Source organism: Sphaeramia orbicularis, chromosome 13, assembly GCF_902148855.1.
Source record: "Sphaeramia orbicularis chromosome 13, fSphaOr1.1, whole genome shotgun sequence".
NCBI classification, from domain to species: Eukaryota; Metazoa; Chordata; class Actinopteri; order Kurtiformes; family Apogonidae; genus Sphaeramia; species Sphaeramia orbicularis.
This window is the reverse complement of record NC_043969.1, coordinates 2,470,773-2,492,332: the sequence shown is the minus strand read 5'-3', so window position 1 is coordinate 2,492,332 and position 21,560 is coordinate 2,470,773. Positions and strand designations below refer to the sequence as shown.

General features: G+C 34.7%; 1 protein-coding gene across 3 annotated transcripts in view; it reads right to left on the bottom strand.

The window, feature by feature from the left end:
• Positions 1-185: 185 nt before the first annotated feature.
• The window catches only part of LOC115432269 (tyrosine kinase receptor Cad96Ca), a 35,200-nt gene continuing 13,825 nt past the window's right edge, over positions 186-21,560 (bottom strand). For 2 of the 3 annotated variants that reach the window (XM_030153166.1, XM_030153164.1), the window contains 9 exons: positions 19,348-19,564; positions 17,650-17,788; positions 9,250-9,348; positions 8,171-8,331; positions 7,856-7,993; positions 3,682-3,793; positions 2,555-2,654; positions 1,658-1,757; positions 186-1,308 (listed from right to left, as the gene is read on the bottom strand). In XM_030153166.1, the coding sequence (XP_030009026.1) occupies positions 1,198-1,308; positions 1,658-1,757; positions 2,555-2,654; positions 3,682-3,793; positions 7,856-7,993; positions 8,171-8,331; positions 9,250-9,348; positions 17,650-17,788; positions 19,348-19,464 (1,077 nt within the window). In that variant the 5' untranslated portion in view covers positions 19,465-19,564 and the 3' untranslated portion in view covers positions 186-1,197. The remainder of the gene's footprint in view (positions 1,309-1,657; positions 1,758-2,554; positions 2,655-3,681; positions 3,794-7,855; positions 7,994-8,170; positions 8,332-9,249; positions 9,349-17,649; positions 17,789-19,347; positions 19,565-21,560) is intronic. The other variant, XM_030153165.1, reaches the window with a different exon arrangement.

Genomic DNA, 21,560 nt, shown 5'->3' with positions numbered 1-21,560 from the left:
CCTTGTACAAAATGATCATAACAAATCCTTGTGTGTCTGGTTGGCTCAAAGTTTTTCCTGTTTATCCTGGCTATGAATAAAGAAACCTAACATGCACCTCTATAACTATTAATAAGATGAGGTTTACATTACTTAGTTTAGAAGAAGTTATTACCTTAACTATAATCTAAGGTAAAAAAAAAAAAAAAAAAAAAAAAGTAATTATTGGTTTGGACAAAACACTTTAATTTTATTTTGAAATATACAAACGACCGAAGGAGTGACACATGAAATCCTCCTAAGACTGACAATGACACATGATCTCTCTGTTGTACACATCTACATATTTCTTGTATTTACGTGTATATCAGCGCGTTAAGTCTGGTCTGAAACGTCTTTATCCCAGGGTTCGAAACATCCAGGCCGGGTGCAAAGCGTTTCATGCTCCAAACGTCCAGGTTCTGGAAAGACCAGCTCCTGCGTCTGGCACAGGTGTTAACTGTTGTCCTTCTGTGCAGTGGAGCGGCCGTGGGTCACAGTTTGAACAAAGCACATGTACATACAAGGGCAAGCACAGTCAACTATGCATCTGTTTGCCCCTCCACATGGCAGACACTGACCCAGTGTCCCACATGTGTGACATCAGTGAATACCATCTAGTACTCTGTTTGTCATTTGTTCCTGAATTTCTTTGAATTGCAGCATGATCTCTAGCGCTTGAGGATCTTTGGTCTACTTCACTCAGTCAGGCAAGTTCTGTTTAAGTGAGTTCTTGATGAGAACAGGTGTGGGTGTAATCAGGCCTGGATGTGGCCAGAGAACTGGAACTCAGCTTTCCAAAGATGTGCTAAACCACAGTTATTTATGTTTCAACCATATTTTGTGTGCATTTTGTGTCTACTTGTGTTATCTTTGTCTAAAATAAATGTTTTTTTGATGATCTGCAACATTTAAGTGTGACAAACATGCAAAAAAATAAGAAATTAGGAAGGGCAACTACAGTCACAGTATAAATAAGAAAAATTAAATATGAATATTATAATATAAGTCAGCTTCTGCCTGCATTAGTTTTACTGTTTATGTAAAATCATATTTGGCACTCATTTCTATCATCATCTGATAGTAGCCACAGCTTAATGAATGGATAACATTAAAACAAACACAAACAGCCTAAAACCTAGCTTGACCTGGTGCGTTACAGTAGGTGTAGTTGGTGGTTTAGACAGTGGTGTCTTCCAGTGTGACACTCGCTGCCTGTAAACTTTTAGCTTCATGATATTCAGCCTCTTCTTTCATCATGAGCCGTGGACTCTCAACATCCACATAATCCTGCAAACGGAACAGAAATTTGTCTGATCACAAACAATGTTTCGTAATAATCTAATATATTATACTGTATCTCCAAGTGGTGTAGAGGAACACAATAGTGTGTATTTTTAGTGACTGTCTATAGATTCTATAAACAGTTACTAAAAATAAGTATGTCATCTCCTATGAAAAACAAAAAAAAACAAAAAACAGGTTTACTAGAAGAAACAATGCACTGAAAGTGTTGAATAATTTTGTTCAGGCTTCCATCTCATTACAGTTTACAGAAATATTACTTATAACTTAAGCATTATTTGACACGATTTTAAAATATGTTTGTTTTTTTTGTTTTTTTGTTTTTTTTTATTACCGCATCATTTTCCATGATGTTCTCCAGCATGTGGACAATATCTGTGAATGAAGGTCTCAGATTGTACGGCTCCAGCCAGCAGTCTCGCATGATATGAAGTCTATGGGGTTTTAGAAAAGCAAAGGTCCAGTTATGAAGCAGAATGCACCAAGTCACTGTTTGAACGTTGGGATGTTAGTACACTTCAGTCAAGAGCAACATTTTTAGCTTAACAAGGCAGGCAACCCATGGAAGCAAAAAAGGAAGCGTTCAGTGTCAACAACTGCAGTTCTTTGAATGTCCACTTGAGAGCCCCAGGGTAACATGTTCATTTCTACAGCAGAGATGAACCCAGTCTGATAAGGGGTGAATATTTAACTGACTCACTTTATTTGTAATCTTAAAATTACATGCATTGTATTGTCTATTGTGTGTTTACTGTTAAGTTACATAAACATTATCTTAATTATTTTATTTTAAATATTAAGTAATTTATTAAGTATTTTAAATATTATTTCTAATATGTATTTTAAGTTTTCATAATGCGCCTTATAAAAAATACATTTTTGGTCCCTCATTTCATTGGTTGGAATCTGGTCGGAACACATCTAAGTTCCTCTAACACTTTTTGAAAGACACTAAAGTGTGGGTCGTACTGCGGCCTTGTCAAAGCCTAGATCTCAGTCTTATTGAGCATCTGTGTTGTTTTACAGTTATAGCATCGATCCTTTTTGCTAAGGTCTGGTTTCATGAAGAGGAATTAGAATTTTGACCTTAACTGTGTTTTCTTGTATTACAGAGGTTTTCTTTCTTCTAAACTACCAATGAATTTGATATTTCTGTTGTAATATAGACTATTCCATTTTTGATTAAAATTTTCTGACAAGTGTAGGTTTTCTGTCACTTTATACCACTTACATTTCCGGTCTGCAGCCTTCAGGATTTGTGTTCTTATGGCCGATACAGATGTGGTACACCACAGACTCTGATGTCTCCAGATTTGGGTATGGTAATGTACCTGAAAATGTGAAAATATCATACATATAAGAATCATTTTTTTAAAAATCAAAGTTTTTCACTTTCACTGTTTATACTTGCTGTGTTTATGAATAATGCTTAGATCTTTCTATCTAGAAAAATATAGCATGTTTTAATGTCATGCTGTAATTTATTTTCACTGCTTAGTCAGAGTGAGTATGGCTCTGTGACCAGCTTTATACCAGAATAAACATGGGAGAAAATTTCCATTTCCAACATTCTAGGATATGAGCACAGATTACAGTCCTAACTCTTTATTGCATTTTTCACACTTTTTGGGGTCCTATCACACAGTACTGCAGTGTTTTTCAACCTTGGGGTCACCTGGAATTCAAATGGGGTCACCTGAAATTTCTAGTAATTGATAAAAATGTAAAAAAAAAAAAAAATTAAAAAATAAATAAAATAATAATAATAAACAATCTATGGTGAGTCGAGAGAGATAATCCCAATCCATAAAAGACATGACAAACTGTGAGTCTGAAACTGCAGCACTGTGGTTCTGTTTATCTGTCAAATGTTCATTGTGGTCAGTTTCAGATGCTGCAGCTCTTTCATAATTCATAGTTTCAGTTCTTGTTTGTTCAGTATTAATTGTCCTCCTTGTAAATCACAGCTGGACTGACTGGACAGATCTTGACCAAGGAAAATAAAATTCTCTCTTTGTGCAGTAATCTACACCTGGATTTACTGTCTCTGTCCACGATAATATACATTATATAGACTAAATGTTGTCTAAAATTAACGTTTATTTGAAACATAGTATAGTAAACTATTACATGATCAAAAACAAATTAATTTTTGCAAAAAAATTGTCTCTGTTTTGAATGTCTGGGTTCGCCAGAAATTTGCTGTTAAAATGAGGTCAGGACACAAAAAAGGCTGGGAACCACTGCAGTACAGCATCAGTTCATTGCCACAACTTGCAATTTACTTGCAAAACCTGACTCCTAAAACCTGATCTATTTGTGCCAAACATGAGATAAACCTGATTTTCATCCACTCACCAAATGTCTGCATCTCCCACAACACAATGCCAAATGCCCACACATCCCCTTTGAAACTGTAGTAGTTGTTCTTGAAGTACTCAGGTGGATACCAGCGAAGAGGTACACGCTGCTGTAAAATAACACAGAATGGAAAATTCACAGGTGTGACATTTGTGTGGTCTAACATTTAAGAAGAAATATATGCTAACACCACAGAACAGGGTTAAAAATGAACTATTTTTGCACAGTGTGAGACAAATGTTGCTAAACAATGAGCACAAGACTTGTCGACCCCAGATCAAACCACATCTCTCTGAGAGTTGTTTCCTGTTGCAAAGGAAGTTGCTACACAGAATATTTAGAATACGAGAGTGTATTTTCAGAAAAGCACATGTCAAATAAGGTTTTGTGCTTTGTTATTGTTGTGTATTGTGTTTTGTGGTTATGTTTTCTGCACCTCACAGCCACTGTGTTAACTCACACAGACAGGACGCAGTTTTCTTAACATTCATTCGATCTATACAGAGAGCTAATTAAAGGTGATTTATCATGAGGGAACAAATGGACTTTAGATTTATTTATTTTATTTATTTAAAATGTTAGCCTGATTAAAAACGTCTTGGGAGAGCATGTGATTTTTTTTTTTTTAAATCCTGTGTCAAAATGATCAATAAATCGGAGGTGTTTTTATTTTAAAACCATCTAAGACCAAGACCATCATCTATGGCAGGGATGTCGAACTCATTTTCTTCCGGGGGCCACATTCAGCCCAATTTAATCTGAAGTGGGCCGGACCAGTAAAATAATCGTATGAGATAATAAATAAATACAATAAATAATGACAACTCCAAATTGTTTTAGTGCAAAAAGTGACATTCGATTATACCAATATTTACATTTACAAACTATCCCATCAAAAAGGATGTCAATAACCTGAAAAAAATGTAATTTGTTAAGAAATATAAGTACAATTTTATCAATATTATGCCTCGACTTATCATTTATACATGTGCATTACAGAGCAGATCTACAAAGGCACAAAACATTTAGTAACAGGCAGAATGTTGTTTAAATTGCACTTAATTTTCTTTAAAAATCTCAGGTTGTTCATATTTGTTCAGGTTATTCACATTTTATTGTTAAAGGATAGTTTGTTCATGTAAACATTTTCATAATTTAATGTTTTTTGCACGAAATCAAAGAGAAAAAATTGGTGATGTCATTATTTATAGGTTATTATGATTTTATTTTTGAGTTTGATGCCCTAACTTGCACTTTGCAAATTCATCCCACGGGCCGGACTGGAACCTTTGGCGGGACGGTTTTGGCCCCTGAGCCGCATGTTTGACACCTGTGCTCTATGGCTTAAAAGGCTATTTTTAAAAAAAATGTTCAATCACTTTTTGACCCACATAATGAGTTCACAGCCAAACATTGTGGACTAATTCATCATAAATTCCTACTTTGGGCCAATGTGTCCTCTGTGTGTGTGTGTGTGTGTGTGTGTGTGTGTATGTGTGTGTGTGTGTGTGTGTGTGTGTGTGTGTGTGTGTGTGTGTGTGTGTCTCAAGAGTCACACAAAATCCGTACAGAGCTGACTGCTGTAGTTTGTCATATTTATGTATTTTTGGCCAACGAACAGACTAGTGAAAACGGGAAGTTGATAGGACCGACATTTTTGGAGATGTTAGTAATTCTGGAATACAACAGCCTTACAATCAAGTTACTGTACCCAGAACACTTTGGCAGTGACTGCTGGACAAATACAGAACAGCATAAAAACTACCACATCTAGAACCTGTGGATCCCCAAAGGTCAACACACTAGTTTTTTTTATAAGTTGAAAACATTTAGATTCAGTTTTCTAAATAACTTGCTCAGTGTTGTATAAAGTACTGGAAAGTCAGACCTGAGTAGAAGTACAGGTATCCAACCAAAAAATTACTTTGGTAGAAGTTCGTCACCGACTGAAATGCTGCTCAAATTAAAGTCTTTAAGTCTGTAGAATTTACTGTACTTAAGTATAACAAGTAATCTACACTTAAATGTATTCAAGTAATGAAAGCAAAAGTACAAGTAAATGTTAATAACAACCAAAGGCGTCAGAATTTGGAATATTACTGCTGTTCCCAGTGCAGATTGCTGACAGGTTGAGTGTGGACTGTCGTTTGCACTTGTGCATTATGCAGTTAGGCTCAATGACAAATCAGCTTCCTGACTTTGTTGCAGTCACCAGTAAACTCAGCAGTGAACACACCGAATTCCCTTAAAAAAAATTTTTGTAGCAAGTAACAATATTGTGCATTAAAAATGTATGGAGTAAAAGTATGTAATTAAGTTAGGAAATGTAGTGGAATAAAAGTAAAAGTAAACAGAATCAAAAATTCTCCCAAAACATACTTGAGTACAGTAGTGAAGTATTATTACTTTGTGACTACACAACACTGAACTTGTTATTAGGTTTGTCTGAGTTACAAAGTAAACATCACATTTTAATTGTATTAAAATTTTTCATGACAATTGAGACTTTAAATTAAATTCACTACACAAAATCCTGGTACCTCTGAATCAGATGATGTTTGACACCTGATTCTCCCTGATACTACAGAAACAAAATAAACTACAGGGTGGGGAAGCAAAATTTACAATGAACATTTAGTTGTTTTTTCTCAGCAGACACTACGTCAGTTGCTTTGAACCCAAACATATACTGATGTCATAATCATACCTAACACTATTATCCATACCTTTTCACAAACTTTTGCCCATATGAGTAATCAGGAAAGCAAACGTCAAAGAGTGTGTGATTTGCTGAATGCACTCGTCACACCAAAGGAGATTTCAAAAATAGTTGGAGTGTCCATAAAGACTGTTTATAATGGAAAGAAGAGAATGACTATGAGCAAAACTATTACCAGAAAGTCTGGAAGATACTATTAAAGAAGAATGGGAGAAGTTGTCACCCCAATATTTGAGGAACACTTGTGCAAGTTTCAGGAAGCGTGTGAAGGCAGTTATTGAGAAAGAAGGAGGACACATAGAATAAAAACATTTTCTATTATGGACATTTTCTTGTGGCAAATAAATTCTCATGACTTTCAATAAACTAATTGGTCATACACTGTCTTTCAATCCCTGCCTCCAAATATTGTACATTTTGCTTCCCCACCCTGTATTATCAGTCATGTATCACAGAAAGGACATTTGGACACTAGGGGTTAAAAGTTCTTAAACTACAGATTTGTCACTTTTAACCAACAGAGGTGAAATAACAGAGCAGTGATTTCATAAATTCAAAATAGTAAGAGAAAAGAATAGAAAATTGGAAACATAATTTTATGAGGGGAAAAATAATTTACAATGTAGAGGAGAATAAATGCAGCTTTTCTACCAGCGTGTCCTCCACTGCTATAAGACAATCCAACACCTCAAGCAATCAAACAACCTTAAGTGTGTGTCTGTGTCTGGAATGGGGTTTGTGTACGTGTGTGTGTGTGTGTGTGTGTATGTGTGTGTGTGTGTGTGTCAAGGTTATCATTAACAAAAACTAACGAAATGACAAAAACTAGAATTGTAAAACCATTGTCGTTAACTGAAATAAATAAAAACTATAATTAAAAGAAAGAAAACATGACTAACTGAAACTGTATTGTGTGTTTACAAAACTAACTAAAATGGATAAAAATTATGGACAAAATTCCCTTCGCTTTCATCTTTGTCAATGTTGGATTGATACAAAATCGATTTGTTTCCCTCAAGCAATTTTAGCTGATGACACCATATGATATTTAAGGGTCCGTCACTTGTCGTTTAGTGTCAGCTTTTCGTCCCCACTCTACCTGGAAACATGGAGACTATAGCTGGGAGAAAGCAGCAGAGTCCTGTCTGGGATTTAGTTGAATTTGACAGAGAAGAAGAGAAAAGATATTTAAAAAAACTAAAACTAAACTAAAACTAAGCATTTAGAAGAAAATGAAAACTAATAAAAACTAGCAAACCTGCTCTAAAAACGAATGAAAACTAACTGAATTAGAGAAAAAAAAAGTTAAAACTTAATAAAACTAAACTAGAATGAAAAATCCAAAACTATTTGAACCTTGGTTTGTGTGTGTGTGTGTGTGTGTGTGTGTGTGTGTGTGTGTGTGTGTGTGTGTGTGTGTATATATATCTGTGAGTTCTGATGCTGTCTGACCCGTGGGTTTCTCCAGCGGCTGCTGTGTCGACTGGTCATACGTGTTAAATCTCTGGCCAGGCCGAATTCCGCCAGCTTCACTTCCCAAGGAAACTTATTGACCATGACGTTCCTCAGAGCCAAGTCACAGTGAACAATCTGCAACCAGTGATAACATGAAGGAGTGTGTTACAGGAGCATCAAAGCATCAAGGCATGAAACCACACTGACACACAGCTACAGGAAGTGCCTGAACAACAGTCATTCAACCACAACATTCGCTGTAGTTGAACTCAGTCAATAAAGTCAACAAGATTACTTTTTATAGTGTACTACCATTTTGGAGCGCAGGTGCTGCAAGGCTAAAGCGATGTGGTAGGAAGCGATGGTGAGAAGGCTCTGCAGCTCAGGGTCTGCACTCAGCTGCAGCCTGTTGGTCTGCAGGAAGGTCCTCAGGGTTCCATGGCTCACATACTCCATGATCAGAACATAAGGCTCTGCACCAAGACAAACAGACAAAAACAGAAAGGGTTTGGGGATTTGGAGGTTTTTTTGCAGAGGCAGCATCTTTGTTTTAAAACACAAGTGGCAAACATGCGGCCCGGGGGCCAAACCTGGCCCACCAAAGGGTTAATTCTGGCCCTGCAGGATGAAAGTGCAAAAATGAACCTGAACAGTCCAGGTTGAACAAATCCTTTTGGTTCAGGTTCCACATACAGACCAATGTGAGCTACAGTCAAAATAACAACACAATAACCCAGAAATAATGACGACACATTTTCTTCGAGAAAAATTATGTGGAAAAAATTTAAGTGAAAAAAATAACATTACACTGTAAAAATATTTACATTTACAAAACTATTCTTTCACAATAAAATACAAATAAATACATAAATAAAAACAAAGATGAACAACCCCAAATGTGCCGTTTGAACAATATTCTGCCTGTTCCTAAATGTTTGGTGCATTTATGGATCCACTGGGATCTGGAGTTGTGTTCATGATAACAGACGTAATATTGTAGAAACTGTTCAAATTTTAGTTCCAAACTCCAACATTTTCACAATATTCTGCCTGTTACCAAATGTTTATGGAACACTGTGTGTAAATGTACATGTAGAAATAATAAGTTGAAGCATAATATTGTCAAAATTGCACTAATTTTTCAAATGAAATTTCTGGGTTTTTTTTTCAGGTTATTCACTCCTTTTTTGTAAAATGTAAATATTATCATAATTTAATTTTTTTTTTGTTGTTGTTGTTCTAAAACAAAAAGGAAAAACTTGGATTTGTCATTATTTATAGGTTATTAAGTCATTATTTTACTGGTCTGGCCCGCTGCAGATCAAACTGGGCTGAATATGGAACTGAACCAGAATGAGTTTGACAGCCCTGTTTGAAAACCTGTTTCTCACCCTCAGTGGTGTTCCAGTCCAGTAACTGGAGGATGTTCTTGTGATGCACCAGTTTCCTCATGATGGAAACCTCTGTGTCCACATGCTTAGGACGGACACCTCGAAGGAACAAACATCAAACCAAATCAAGTCAACCAGAAACAAGCAGAGGAAAGTCTTCATCGAAGTCTCTGAAAACTCATTAATTGAGCTTAAAATGTTGGGTTCTCTCAGTGGCTTCCAGTGACAAAAGCTCTTCTGATTAAAACAGGGTTTTCCAACCTTGGGGTCAGGACCCCATGTGGGGTCACCTGGAATTCAAATGGGGTCACCTGAAATTTCTAGTAAGTGATAAAAATAAAATAAAAACTTATTAATGAAAAATATATGGTGAGTGGACAGAGACAATCACAACACATAAAAGACATGACAAACTCTGAAGCTGAAAGTGAAACACTGGGGCACTGTTTCTTTCAAATGTTTATTGTGGCTGGTTTCTGCAGTGGCCCAGAGGTGCAACAGCCAAAAAATTATCCACTATAAAAAAAAAACTGAACAGCCCAAAAAATTATCCACTCTAAGAAAAAAAAGAGAACAGCCCAAAAAATTATCCACTCTAAGAAAAAAAGAGAACAGCCCAAAAAATTATCCACTATAAGAAAAAAAAGAGAACAGCCCAAAAAATTATCCACTATAAGAAAAAAAGACAACAACCCCAAAAAAATATCCACTATAAGAAAAAAAAGAGAACAGCCCAAAAAATTATCCACTATAAGAAAAAAAAAGAGAACAGCCCAAAAGATTATCCACTCTAAGAAAAAAAAGAGAACAGCCCAAAAAATTATCCACTATAAGAAAAAAAAAGAGAACAGCCCAAAAGATTATCCACTCTAAGAAAAAAAAGAGAACAGCCCAAAAAATTATCCACTAGCCCAAAAAATTATCCACTATAAGAAAAAAAGGGAAAAGCCCAAAAAATTATCCACTATAAGAAAAAAAGACAACAACCTCAAAAAAATATCCACTATAAGAAAAAAAAGAGAACAGCCCAAAAAATTATCCACTATAAGAAAAAAAAGAGAACAGCCCAAAAAATGATCCACTATAAGAAAAAAAAGAGAACAGCCCAAAAAATATCCACTGCAAGAAAAAAAGACAACAGCCCAAAAAATGATCCACTATAAGAAAAAAAAAGAGAACAGCCCAAAAAATTATCCACTATAAGAAAAACAGACAACAGCCCAAAAAATTATCCACTATAAGAAAAAAAAGAGAACAGCCCAAAAAATGATCCACTATAAGAAAAAAAAGAGAACAGCCCAAAAAATATCCACTGCAAGAAAAAAAGACAACAGCCCAAAAAATGATCCACTATAAGAAAAAAAAGAGAACAGCCCAAAAAATTATCCACTATAAGAAAAAAAAGAGAACAGCCCAAAAAATTATCCACTATAAGAAAAAAAGAGAACAGCCCAAAAAATTATCCACTATAAGAAAAAAAAGAGAACAGCCCCAAAAATTATCCACTAGCCCCAAAAATTATCCACTATTAGAAAAAAAGGGAAAAGCCCAAAAAATTATCCACTATAAGAAAAAAAGACAACAACCCCAAAAAATTATCCACTATAAGAAAAAAAGACAACAACCCCCAAAAAATATCCACTCTGAGAAAAAAAGAGTACAGCCCAAAAAATATCCACTGCAAGAAAAAAAGACAACAGCCCAAAAAATGATCCACTATAAGAAAAAAAAGAGAACAGCCCAAAAAATTATCCACTATAAGAAAAAAAAAGAGAACAGCCCAAAAAATTATCCACTATAAGAAAAAAAGAGAACAGCCCCAAAAATTATCCACTATAAGAAAAAAAAGAGAACAGCCCCAAAAATTATCCACTAGCCCCAAAAATTATCCACTATTAGAAAAAAAGGGAAAAGCCCAAAAAATTATCCACTATAAGAAAAAAAGACAACAACCCCAAAAAATTATCCACTATAAGAAAAAAAAGAGAACAGCCCAAAAAATTATCCACTATAAGAAAAAAAAGACAACAGCCCAAAAAATTATCCACTATAAGAAAAAAAAGAGAACAGCCCAAGAAATTATCCACTATAAGAAAAAAAAACCCATCATCCACCTTTTCAATTAAGGGGGTGCTGTTTACCCAAAAGGTCTCTTGCTTTAAAATTAAGGCCACCACAAAAAAAAAAAAAAAAAAAAAAAAAAAAAAAAAAAAAGCATAGGCTGAAAATTTTTAAGGCCTTCAGCTAATGTGGCTAATGCTAACGAAGTAACCCTCCAGAAGTGGAGGTTGGTGCGCTAAAAATAAAGTTATTCTAAAAATATATAGTGGATAATTTTTTGGGCTGTTGTCTTTTTTTCTTATAGTGGATAATTTTTTGGGCTGTTGTCTTTCTTTCTTATAGTGGATCATTTTTTGGGCTGTCTTTTTTTCTTATAGTGGATAATTTTTTGGGCTGTTGTCTTTTTTTCTTACAGTGGATAATTTTTTGGGCTGTTGTCTTTTTTTTTCTTACAGTGGATAATTTTTTGGGCTGTTGTCTTTTTTTCTTATAGTGGATAATTTTTGGGCTGTTGTCTTTTTTTCTTACAGTGGATAATTTTTTGGGCTGTTGTCTTTTTTTCTTATAGTGGATAATTTTTTAGGCTGTTCTTTTTGTTCTTACAGTGGATAATTTTTTGGGCTGTTGTCTTTTTTTCTTATAGTGGATAATTTTTTGGGCTGTTGTCTTTTTTTCTTATAGTGGATAATTTTTTGGGCTGTTGTCTGTTTTTTTCTTATAGTGGATAAGTTTTTGGGCTGTTGTCTTTTTTTCTTACAGTGGATAATTTTTTGGGCTGTTGTCTTTTTTTTCTTATAGTGGATAATTTTTTAGGCTGTTCTTTTTGTTCTTACAGTGGATAATTTTTTGGGCTGTTGTCTTTTTTTCTTATAGTGGATAATTTTTTGGGCTGTTGTCTTTTTTTCTTATAGTGGATAATTTTTTGGGCTGTTGTCTTTTTTTTTTCTTACAGTGGATAATTTTTTGGGCTGTTGTCTTTTTTTCTTATAGTGGATAATTTTTTGGGCTGTTGTCTGTTTTTTTCTTATAGTGGATAAGTTTTTGGGCTGTTGTCTGTTTTTTTCTTACAGTGGATAATTTTTTGGGCTGTTGTCTTTTTTTCTTACAGTGGATCATTTTTTGGGCTGTTGTCTTTTTTTCTTATAGTGGATAATTTTTTGGGCTGTTGTCTTTTTTTCTTATAGTGGATAAGTTTTTGGGCTGTTGTCTGTTTTTTTCTTATAGTGGATAAGTTTTTGGGCTGTTGTCTGTTTTTTTCTTACAGTGGATAATTTTTTGGGCTGTTGTCTTTTTTTCTTACAGTGGATAATTTTTTGGGCTGTTGTCTTTTTTTCTTATAGTGGATAATTTTTTGGGCTGTTGTCTGTTTTTTTCTTATAGTGGATAATTTTTTGGGCTGTTGTCTGTTTTTCTTATAGTGGGTAATTTTTTGGGCTGTTGTCTGTTTTTTTCTTATAGTGGATAATTTTTTGGGCTGTTGTCTTTTTTTTTCTTACAGTGGATAATTTTTTGGGCTGTTGTCTTTTTTTCTTATAGTGGGTAATTTTTTGGGCTGTTGTCTTTTTTTTCTTACAGTGGATAATTTTTTGGGCTGTTGTCTTTTTTTCTTATAGTGGATAATTTTTTGGGCTGTTGTCTTTTTTTCTTATAGTGGGTAATTTTTTGGGCTGTTGTCTGTTTTTTTCTTATAGTGGATAATTTTTTGGGCTGTTGTCTTTTTTTTTCTTACAGTGGATAATTTTTTGGGCTGTTGTCTTTTTTTCTTATAGTGGATAATTTTTTGGGCTGTTGTCTTTTTTTCTTATAGTGGATAAGTTTTTGGGCTGTTGTCTGTTTTTTCTTACAGTGGATAAGTTTTTGGGCTGTTGTCTGTTTTTTTCTTACAGTGGATAATTTTTTGGGCTGTTGTCTGTTTTTTTCTTATAGTGGATAATTTTTTGGGCTGTTGTCTTTTTTTCTTATAGTGGATAATTTTTTGGGCTGTTGTCTTTTTTTCTTACAGTGGATCATTTTTTGGGCTGATGTCTGTTTTTTTCTTACAGTGGATAAGTTTTTGGGCTGTTGTCTGTTTTTTTCTTATAGTGGATAATTTTTGGGGCTGTTGTCTTTTTTTCTTACAGTGGATCATTTTTTGGGCTGATGTCTGTTTTTTTCTTACAGTGGATAAGTTTTTGGGCTGTTGTCTGTTTTTTTCTTATAGTGGATAATTTTTGGGGCTGTTGTCTGTTTTTTTCTTATAGTGGATAAGTTTTTGGGCTGTTGTCTGTTTTTTTCTTATAGTGGATAAGTTTTTGGGCTGTTGTCTGTTTTTCTTATAGTGGATAATTTTTTGGGCTGTTGTCTGTTTTTTTCTTACAGTGGATAAGTTTTTGGGCTGTTGTCTGTTTTTTTCTTATAGTGGATAATTTTTGGGGCTGTTGTCTGTTTTTTTCTTATAGTGGATAAGTTTTTGGGCTGTTGTCTGTTTTTTTCTTATAGTGGATAATTTTTTGGGCTGTTGTCTGTTTTTCTTATAGTGGATAATTTTTTGGGCTGTTGTCTGTTTTTTTCTTATAGTGGATAAATTTTTGGGCTGTTGTCTTTTTTTTCTTACAGTGGATAATTTTTTGGGCTGTTGTCTTTTTTTCTTATAGTGGATAATTTTTTGGGCTGTTGTCTTTTTTTCTTATAGTGGGTAATTTTTTGGGCTGTTGTCTGTTTTTTTCTTATAGTGGATAATTTTTTGGGCTGTTGTCTTTTTTTTTCTTACAGTGGATAATTTTTTGGGCTGTTGTCTTTTTTTCTTATAGTGGATAATTTTTTGGGCTGTTGTCTTTTTTTCTTATAGTGGATAAGTTTTTGGGCTGTTGTCTGTTTTTTTCTTACAGTGGATAAGTTTTTGGGCTGTTGTCTGTTTTTTTCTTACAGTGGATAATTTTTTGGGCTGTTGTCTGTTTTTTTCTTACAGTGGATAATTTTTTGGGCTGTTGTCTTTTTTTCTTACAGTGGATCATTTTTTGGGCTGATGTCTGTTTTTTTCTTACAGTGGATAAGTTTTTGGGCTGTTGTCTGTTTTTTTCTTATAGTGGATAATTTTTGGGGCTGTTGTCTGTTTTTTTCTTATAGTGGATAAGTTTTTGGGCTGTTGTCTGTTTTTTTCTTATAGTGGATAAGTTTTTGGGCTGTTGTCTGTTTTTCTTATAGTGGATAATTTTTTGGGCTGTTGTCTGTTTTTCTTATAGTGGATAATTTTTTGGGCTGTTGTCTGTTTTTGTCTTATAGTGGATAAGTTTTTGGGCTGTTGTCTGTTTTTTTCTTACAGTGGATAATTTTTTGAGCTGTTGTCTTTTTTTCTTACAGTGGATAATTTTTTGGGCTGTTGTCTTTTTTTCTTATAGTGGATAATTTTTTGGGCTGTTGTCTGTTTTTTTCTTATAGTGGATAATTTTTTGGGCTGTTGTCTGTTTTTTTCTTATAGTGGATAAGTTTTTGGCCTGTTGTCTGTTTTTTTCTTATAGTGGATAAGTTTTTGGGCTGTTGTCTGTTTTTTTCTTACAGTGGATAATTTTTTGGGCTGTTGTCTTTTTTTCTTACAGTGGATAATTTTTTGGGCTGTTGTCTGTTTTTTTCTTATAGTGGATAATTTTTTGGGCTGTTGTCTGTTTTTTTCTTATAGTGGATAAGTTTTTGGGCGTTTGTCTGTTTTTTTCTTACAGTGGATAAGTTTTTGGGCTGTTGTCTGTTTTTTTCTCATAGTGGATAAGTTTTTGGGCGTTTGTCTGTTTTTTTCTTACAGTGGATAAGTTTTTGGGCTGTTGCACCTCTGGGCCACCGTAGGTTTCAGATGCTGCAGCTCATTCATAATTGTCTTGTCATAGTTGTCTGTTTTTTTCTTATAGTGGATAAGTTTTTGGGCTGTTGTCTGTTTTTTTCTCATAGTGGATAATTTTTTGGGCTGTTGTCTGTTTTTTTCTTATAGTGGATAATTTTTTGGGCTGTTGTCTGTTTTTTTCTTATAGTGGATAAGTTTTTGGGCGTTTGTCTGTTTTTTTCTTACAGTGGATAAGTTTTTGGGCTGTTGCACCTCTGGGCCACCGTAGGTTTCAGATGCTGCAGCTCATTCATAATTCATAGTTTGAGTTCTTGTTTTTTCAGTATTAATTTGCAGCTGTTGGACTAATTGGACAAAATTCTCCCTTTGTGCAGAAACATCAACTTGGCTTTTCTGCCTCCGTCCACAATAATATACATTATATAGACTAAATGTTGTGTACAATTAACGTTTATTTGCAACATAGTACAGTAAACTATTACATGATCAAAATTCAATAAATTTAAGCAAAAACAAAAAAAAGTCTCTGTTTTGAATGTTTGTGGTCGCCAGAAATTTGTGCTGTTAAAATGGGGTCAGGAGCCAAAAACGGTTGAGACCCACTGGATTAAAATCTTTGCTTTAGAAAATATAGTTCCCAGTATTGTTGTACATGTGCACTTAAAACAGTTCAGTAAACGCTTCAGTAAAAGTACTAATACTGCAGTGTGAAAAAGCCTTTTGACTCAGTGCATTCCAGACCTTACATAAATGTAATATTATGAAGAAAATGTGTTTAAATTTCTAATCATTTCCCAGAATCTTGACCATAGAGTAGGGTTATGGTTTGACAGAGGAACAGTAAAGACCAGAATACTTGAATGGGACTTGATTTAAAGGGGAGGTCTTCTAGTTTTCAGTTCAACATGCAGAGGAACCCTCAAACCCCAGAACCCAACACCTGTATCTCTGTAAAATAACTGCTGAACCTCTAATCATATTCATGTGTTTTGTAAAGTCACATGAAGTGGAGTTTATCTGTTTTTGTCTCATTTGGATCTTCTCAAGCTCTGTAGCAAATATGGATCATTTTCTAAATAAGATTTGGGTCACTGTTTGGATTTGTTGAACTGATAATGTAATTGTTTTTTGGGCACATGTACATGGTCTGTTAATGAATGTAAATCTTAAAAATAATATAATCACTCCATGATTTTCTCTCATATTGAGTACTGCAGAACTTCCTGGTCACTTGCTGCTGGCACATCACTCAAACCCATAGAATCACTTTTTTAAAAAGCCATAAAACTAGAGGCACTCGGAGAGCGCAGACCTCTGCCATGGCTGATCAGTGCCCCCCCCCCCGTGGGCCCCCCCACCCCCGATCACCACCAAAATTTAATCATTTCTTCCTTATCCCATTTCCAACAAACCCTGAAAATTTCATCCAAATCTGTCCATAACTTTTTGAGTTATGTTGCACACTAACGGACAGACAAACAAACAAACAACAAACAAACAAACAAACAAACAAACCCTGAAAATTTCATCTAAATCTGTCCATAACTTTTTGAGTTATGTTGCACACTAACGGACACACAAACAAACAAACAAACAGACAAACCCTGGCAAAAACATAACCTCCTTGGCGGAGGTAAATATTTGATAAAAAACAACATTTAGTTTTCACCACTGCATTGTTTTAGATAAATACACATTTCTTAATATTAATAATTTTGTGAATTTTAAAAATGCTTGCCTGATATATAAAGTCTTGCATGGACTTGCCCCTCCTCCCTTGACAGATTTGATCAAATCCCGCTCTGTCAGTGGGAGGGGCCACCGCTCTGTCAGTGGGAGGGGCCACCGCTCTGTCAGTGGGAGGGGCCACCAGGGCCACAGCTCCAGCAGACTGGGAGGTGCCACGCAGGTGCACTACATTTGGACAGACTACACTTTCAGTCACTGGGGCTGAATATTGGAACAGTTTACCGCTCAACATAAGAGACTCCCAGTCATCTGCCTCCTTCAAATCACAACTTCAACATTGGATGAAGGAAAACCAAACCTGGGACCCTCAGCAGATCATCCTCACTGTGTTGTTCTGTGTGTTTTTAGGATGTTTTACCTTTCTGTCTACTGTCTTTTTATGAAGTCTTTTACAATATTTTGCCTTTTTGTCAACTGTCTTTCTTGTCACCTGCCGAGGGACTACAGATGGAAGTCAGCACTGCTGCTACAATCTGGCATATTTACAGCTGACATTGTTGTAGGTGTTCATTAATATGCACTGTCCCTATTAAATAAAATAAAATAAATAAATAATATTGTAAATATGTTGCGTTGAACAAATTTGCTTTGCCAAGGGGACCTTCATAGAGTATGAGGCTCCTCTTGGTGTTCCAGTCTCTGTACTCTGGGTTTGGTTGAACCACATTTTGATGCCAGACGTAATTCTTTTTTCCTAACACATAGTAAAGATGTTTTGTGTCAAAGCGCTGTTCTGCCTCCTGGATGTCCAAACATTCAGTGTGAGTGTGTGTATATACCTTGTTTGCTGATCTTGCAGGTGAACATGTTATGTCCTTTACACGTCCCTCTGATCATCCTGGCCTTGTAAAAGACGCCCTCCTTCCCTGCTTTGATCAGCTGCAGCAGGTTCAGGTCAGATTTGGCAAAACGTGGACCCTTGGACAAACAACGTCAAATATTAGTGTGCCGTGGTGGGATTTATGGAGCGCCAAAGCTGTAGAAGATCTATTACATATCCACTAATACACATACAGTTAGGGAGTTCACCTGGAAAAATGTGTCTTCATTACATTCAAGATGAAAAATGAGCATTTTAAAGGTTCAACGTGCAGTATTTAGAGATATTTTGTTGACGATAGATAGATAGATAGATAGATAGATAGATAGATAGATAGATAGATAGATAGATAGATAGATAGATAGATAGATAGATAGATAGATAGATAGATAGATAGATAGATAGATAGATAGATAGATAGATAGATAGATAGATAGATAGATAGATAGACTGTAAAAAAGTTCTGTAATTTAACTAAATTTTTATTGTTTATTTTACAGATTTTTCCTGTATTTTTAAGATACAGGAAAAAAATCAGTGAAATGACAAAAACAGACTGTGATTTTACATGTCAGATGTAAAATAACACAAAAAAACTGTAACTATGAATAACCAAAAAATGTAAAATTTTTTAAAAGAAAATTTTTTTCTTTTTTCACAGAAAAATACAGTTAAAATACATTTGCAAATGTATCATAATTTCACAAATATTTCCTTTCTATTTATGAGATTAAACTGTTAATTTAAAGTTTAATACTGTAAAAAAAAATAAATCAATAAAACGAGATAAAATTACTGACAATTAACCGTTAAAGAAGTATTTGTTCTGTCAGTTGAACCAGACTTGTTTGTTAATTGACAAATATCTTGTGTAATTACAGGAGGTTTCACATCAAAAATGTTGAATAAATGTATTTTTGTGAATGTATAACATGTATAAGCACTGATAAACTGTCCAAATACAGTTTTTATCAGTGGACTGGACAACTGAGTCTCACTGAAAATTATTTATATATATATATATTTATAGGTAATTTGATTGTTTTAATACATGTAAATATTCTTTATTAAACATTAAAAAGTCAAAAAATATGCAAAATCTCATGTAAAGTTAGGGCAAAAAACTGTATTTTAATTATGGAAAATTACCGTATTTTTATGAGATGGTTATTTACTGTTATTTAACAGTGTTTTTTCAACACCCCTGCTGCCGGAATATTACTGTTTTTTTTTTACGTTTTTTTTTTTTGTTTGTTTTTTTTTACAGTGAAGACCGATAGAATTGCGGAAAAAAATATTAGACCACCCCTTGTTTTCTTCAGTTTTTTTGTTCATTTTAATTCCTGGTACAACTGAAGGTCCATTTGTTTGGACAAATATAATGAGAACAATAAAAAATAGCTCATAGTAGTTTAATTTCAGAGCTGATATCTATCCATTTTCCGTGGTTTTCTTGGTAAAAACCAAAATTACTTCAGTTCTTCCATCAGTGTCTACGTCATTGTACTGACAAAACCAGTGCTTTTATTCATTCCATGTTTTCTTTTGTCAGTTTTAGTCACATGACACACACAGGAGTTGCAGAACCCTTGTTCTGGATGACTTTGGATGGTCTAGTAGTTTTTTCCGTGTCTGTAGACAGATATAAAGCTGGTACCTGCTGCAGGTTTTTCCACAGCTTCCTGGAGGGGGGTCTGACGGTGCTGCTGTGCTGCAGGGGGGTCTGGACAGGGACCTCCACCTCCTCACCCTCCTCTTTCTGCTCTTCCTCCATCACCACAGCCGGCCTCACAGGCGTAACAGGGAGTTCCGACCGGGGAAGCAACAACTTGCTCTGCTGCTGCAGCCAAACAGTATGAGTCAAAGAGCGATATCTGCAAGAAACGAGACGGATTCTGTTGGACACTGCCTGTGTTCATCACTGCAGTCTGTATACTGTTATGTCTGCAGACTCTCACATTGGTTGGCATTTATTTATAAATCTGTCCTGCACTGTTTACTTCTTTATTTATTTTTTACATATGGTCCACCCTTGGTCTACAAATGCTGGTTTACAATTTTAGAAAAGTGTTGTGGAAAACAGGTTTTCATTATGCTGCCCCATCTTCCTGGAAAAATGTTCAAAGATCTGAAAATGAACTCATTGTTTCCATTAAGACCATTTTAAAAGCTCAAGAAAATAAAACTCCAGGTCAATATGACTGCTTTAACCCTTTCATGCATAGTGGTCATTACAGTGGACAGTTATTCAGAGCTGTTCTTTTCTATATTCATGGGTTTTATTCTTTTAGTTCCATATCAGCCCACACAGTGGATCATCCCCTACACTGACATTCACACCATTACTGTTACTTTACTGTTCTTCATAAACCTCATCAGCACTAACATGTTTTAGTGTCAAATCAATTGCTTGTTATTATTATTAGACAGTATTTAACAGTTTTTTGGGTTTTTTTTTTAAACAAAATGCTGTTTTTTTGTGTATTATCTCCATAAAGGGATTAATAACTAGTATTAGAGAATGTTAAAATGTGACATCAGAAAACATCAGATTAGCAGCATTAACAAAAAAATGTTCATAGTTTTCACACAGTATGCCAGTAAATACATGTCTCTTTGATTCAAAAATTAAACGCATGGTGTCCAGCTGAGTGGACATTTTTGCAACTCCATGAAAAATAGGTTCATAAAAAAAAAAAGTTGAATCACATTGTTTTTTTCATGCCTAAAGACGAATAAAAACACTTAAGAAAAAAATGTTGATTAGGTTGTAATAATTCATGCATGAAAGGGTTAAATTCATTACGACCTCTACTGTTTTCTTGGAAAATGGATGTTTTAATCTCAATGAGGATTTCACTTCGTTAAAAACAGGATATACTTTAATTTTTATTGATATAGCATAGAATGAGGCTGAAAGTGTCTTCTTTTTTTCTTTTCTTTTTTTTTTTTTAAATAAATGTGTTAGCTTTTTACAGAAACCACAGAACATGTTTTTAGTGGTTGACAAATAGAACAGACTGGATTTAATGCTGGTCACCACAAGAAAACATTGTAATGTGCAGTACCTGTGAGGACCTGGACAGGGGTACTGAACCGCCTGCTTTTACGGCGGTGGAAGCCGTTCCTTAGAAAGTCTCTTGATATTTGAACACACATATTTTAACACACCCCTCTCTTTAGTGCTTCTTCAGAAACTCCGCTCCTGTTTTTGGTGCTTTGATGTGGATTTGTCTGAGCAGCATTTACAGAGTGTGAGCCCACACAGAGAACAGACAGAGTGTGAGGAGACATTCAATACATTTGACAAAAAATGTTTTTAGTTACAATCGCTTACTCAGTCTTTAAAATCAATTAGACAAATAGAAATTATCAGAATAAAAGCATTACCTTAGCATTCACTTTAAATATCTGGTATGAACAAGTCTTACATTTTCAACACTTTATTGCAAAAACAAAGCTACTGGGTTTCATGGAATTTTTTTTTTTTTTTTTATGTTTTTCTGTAACATATAAAAGTCTGACATCATTTTAGGTCAGACTGTAGATCTTCACCCCTTTAGATCATATCTAACACGCTGAACAACTCCACTATGTTCTTAATACACAAGAAGAGACGTATAAACGCTATAAGTTCATGTTTCTATCATGACTTTTTTTTTTCAGTCATTACTTGTGGTGGAGTCTGTTATTATTAGAGAGGTTTTTTGAGGAAAAAGAAAGAACAGTGAGGGTAAAAATCAAATCTGAAATGACAAAACTGAGGTCAGGAATGACCACCAGCAGCAAAGCAGAATTAGAAATGAAAATATGCCTTCATTTCTGGTTCATCTTCTAGATCAACAAGAAACAGCATGCCCATGAAATTTC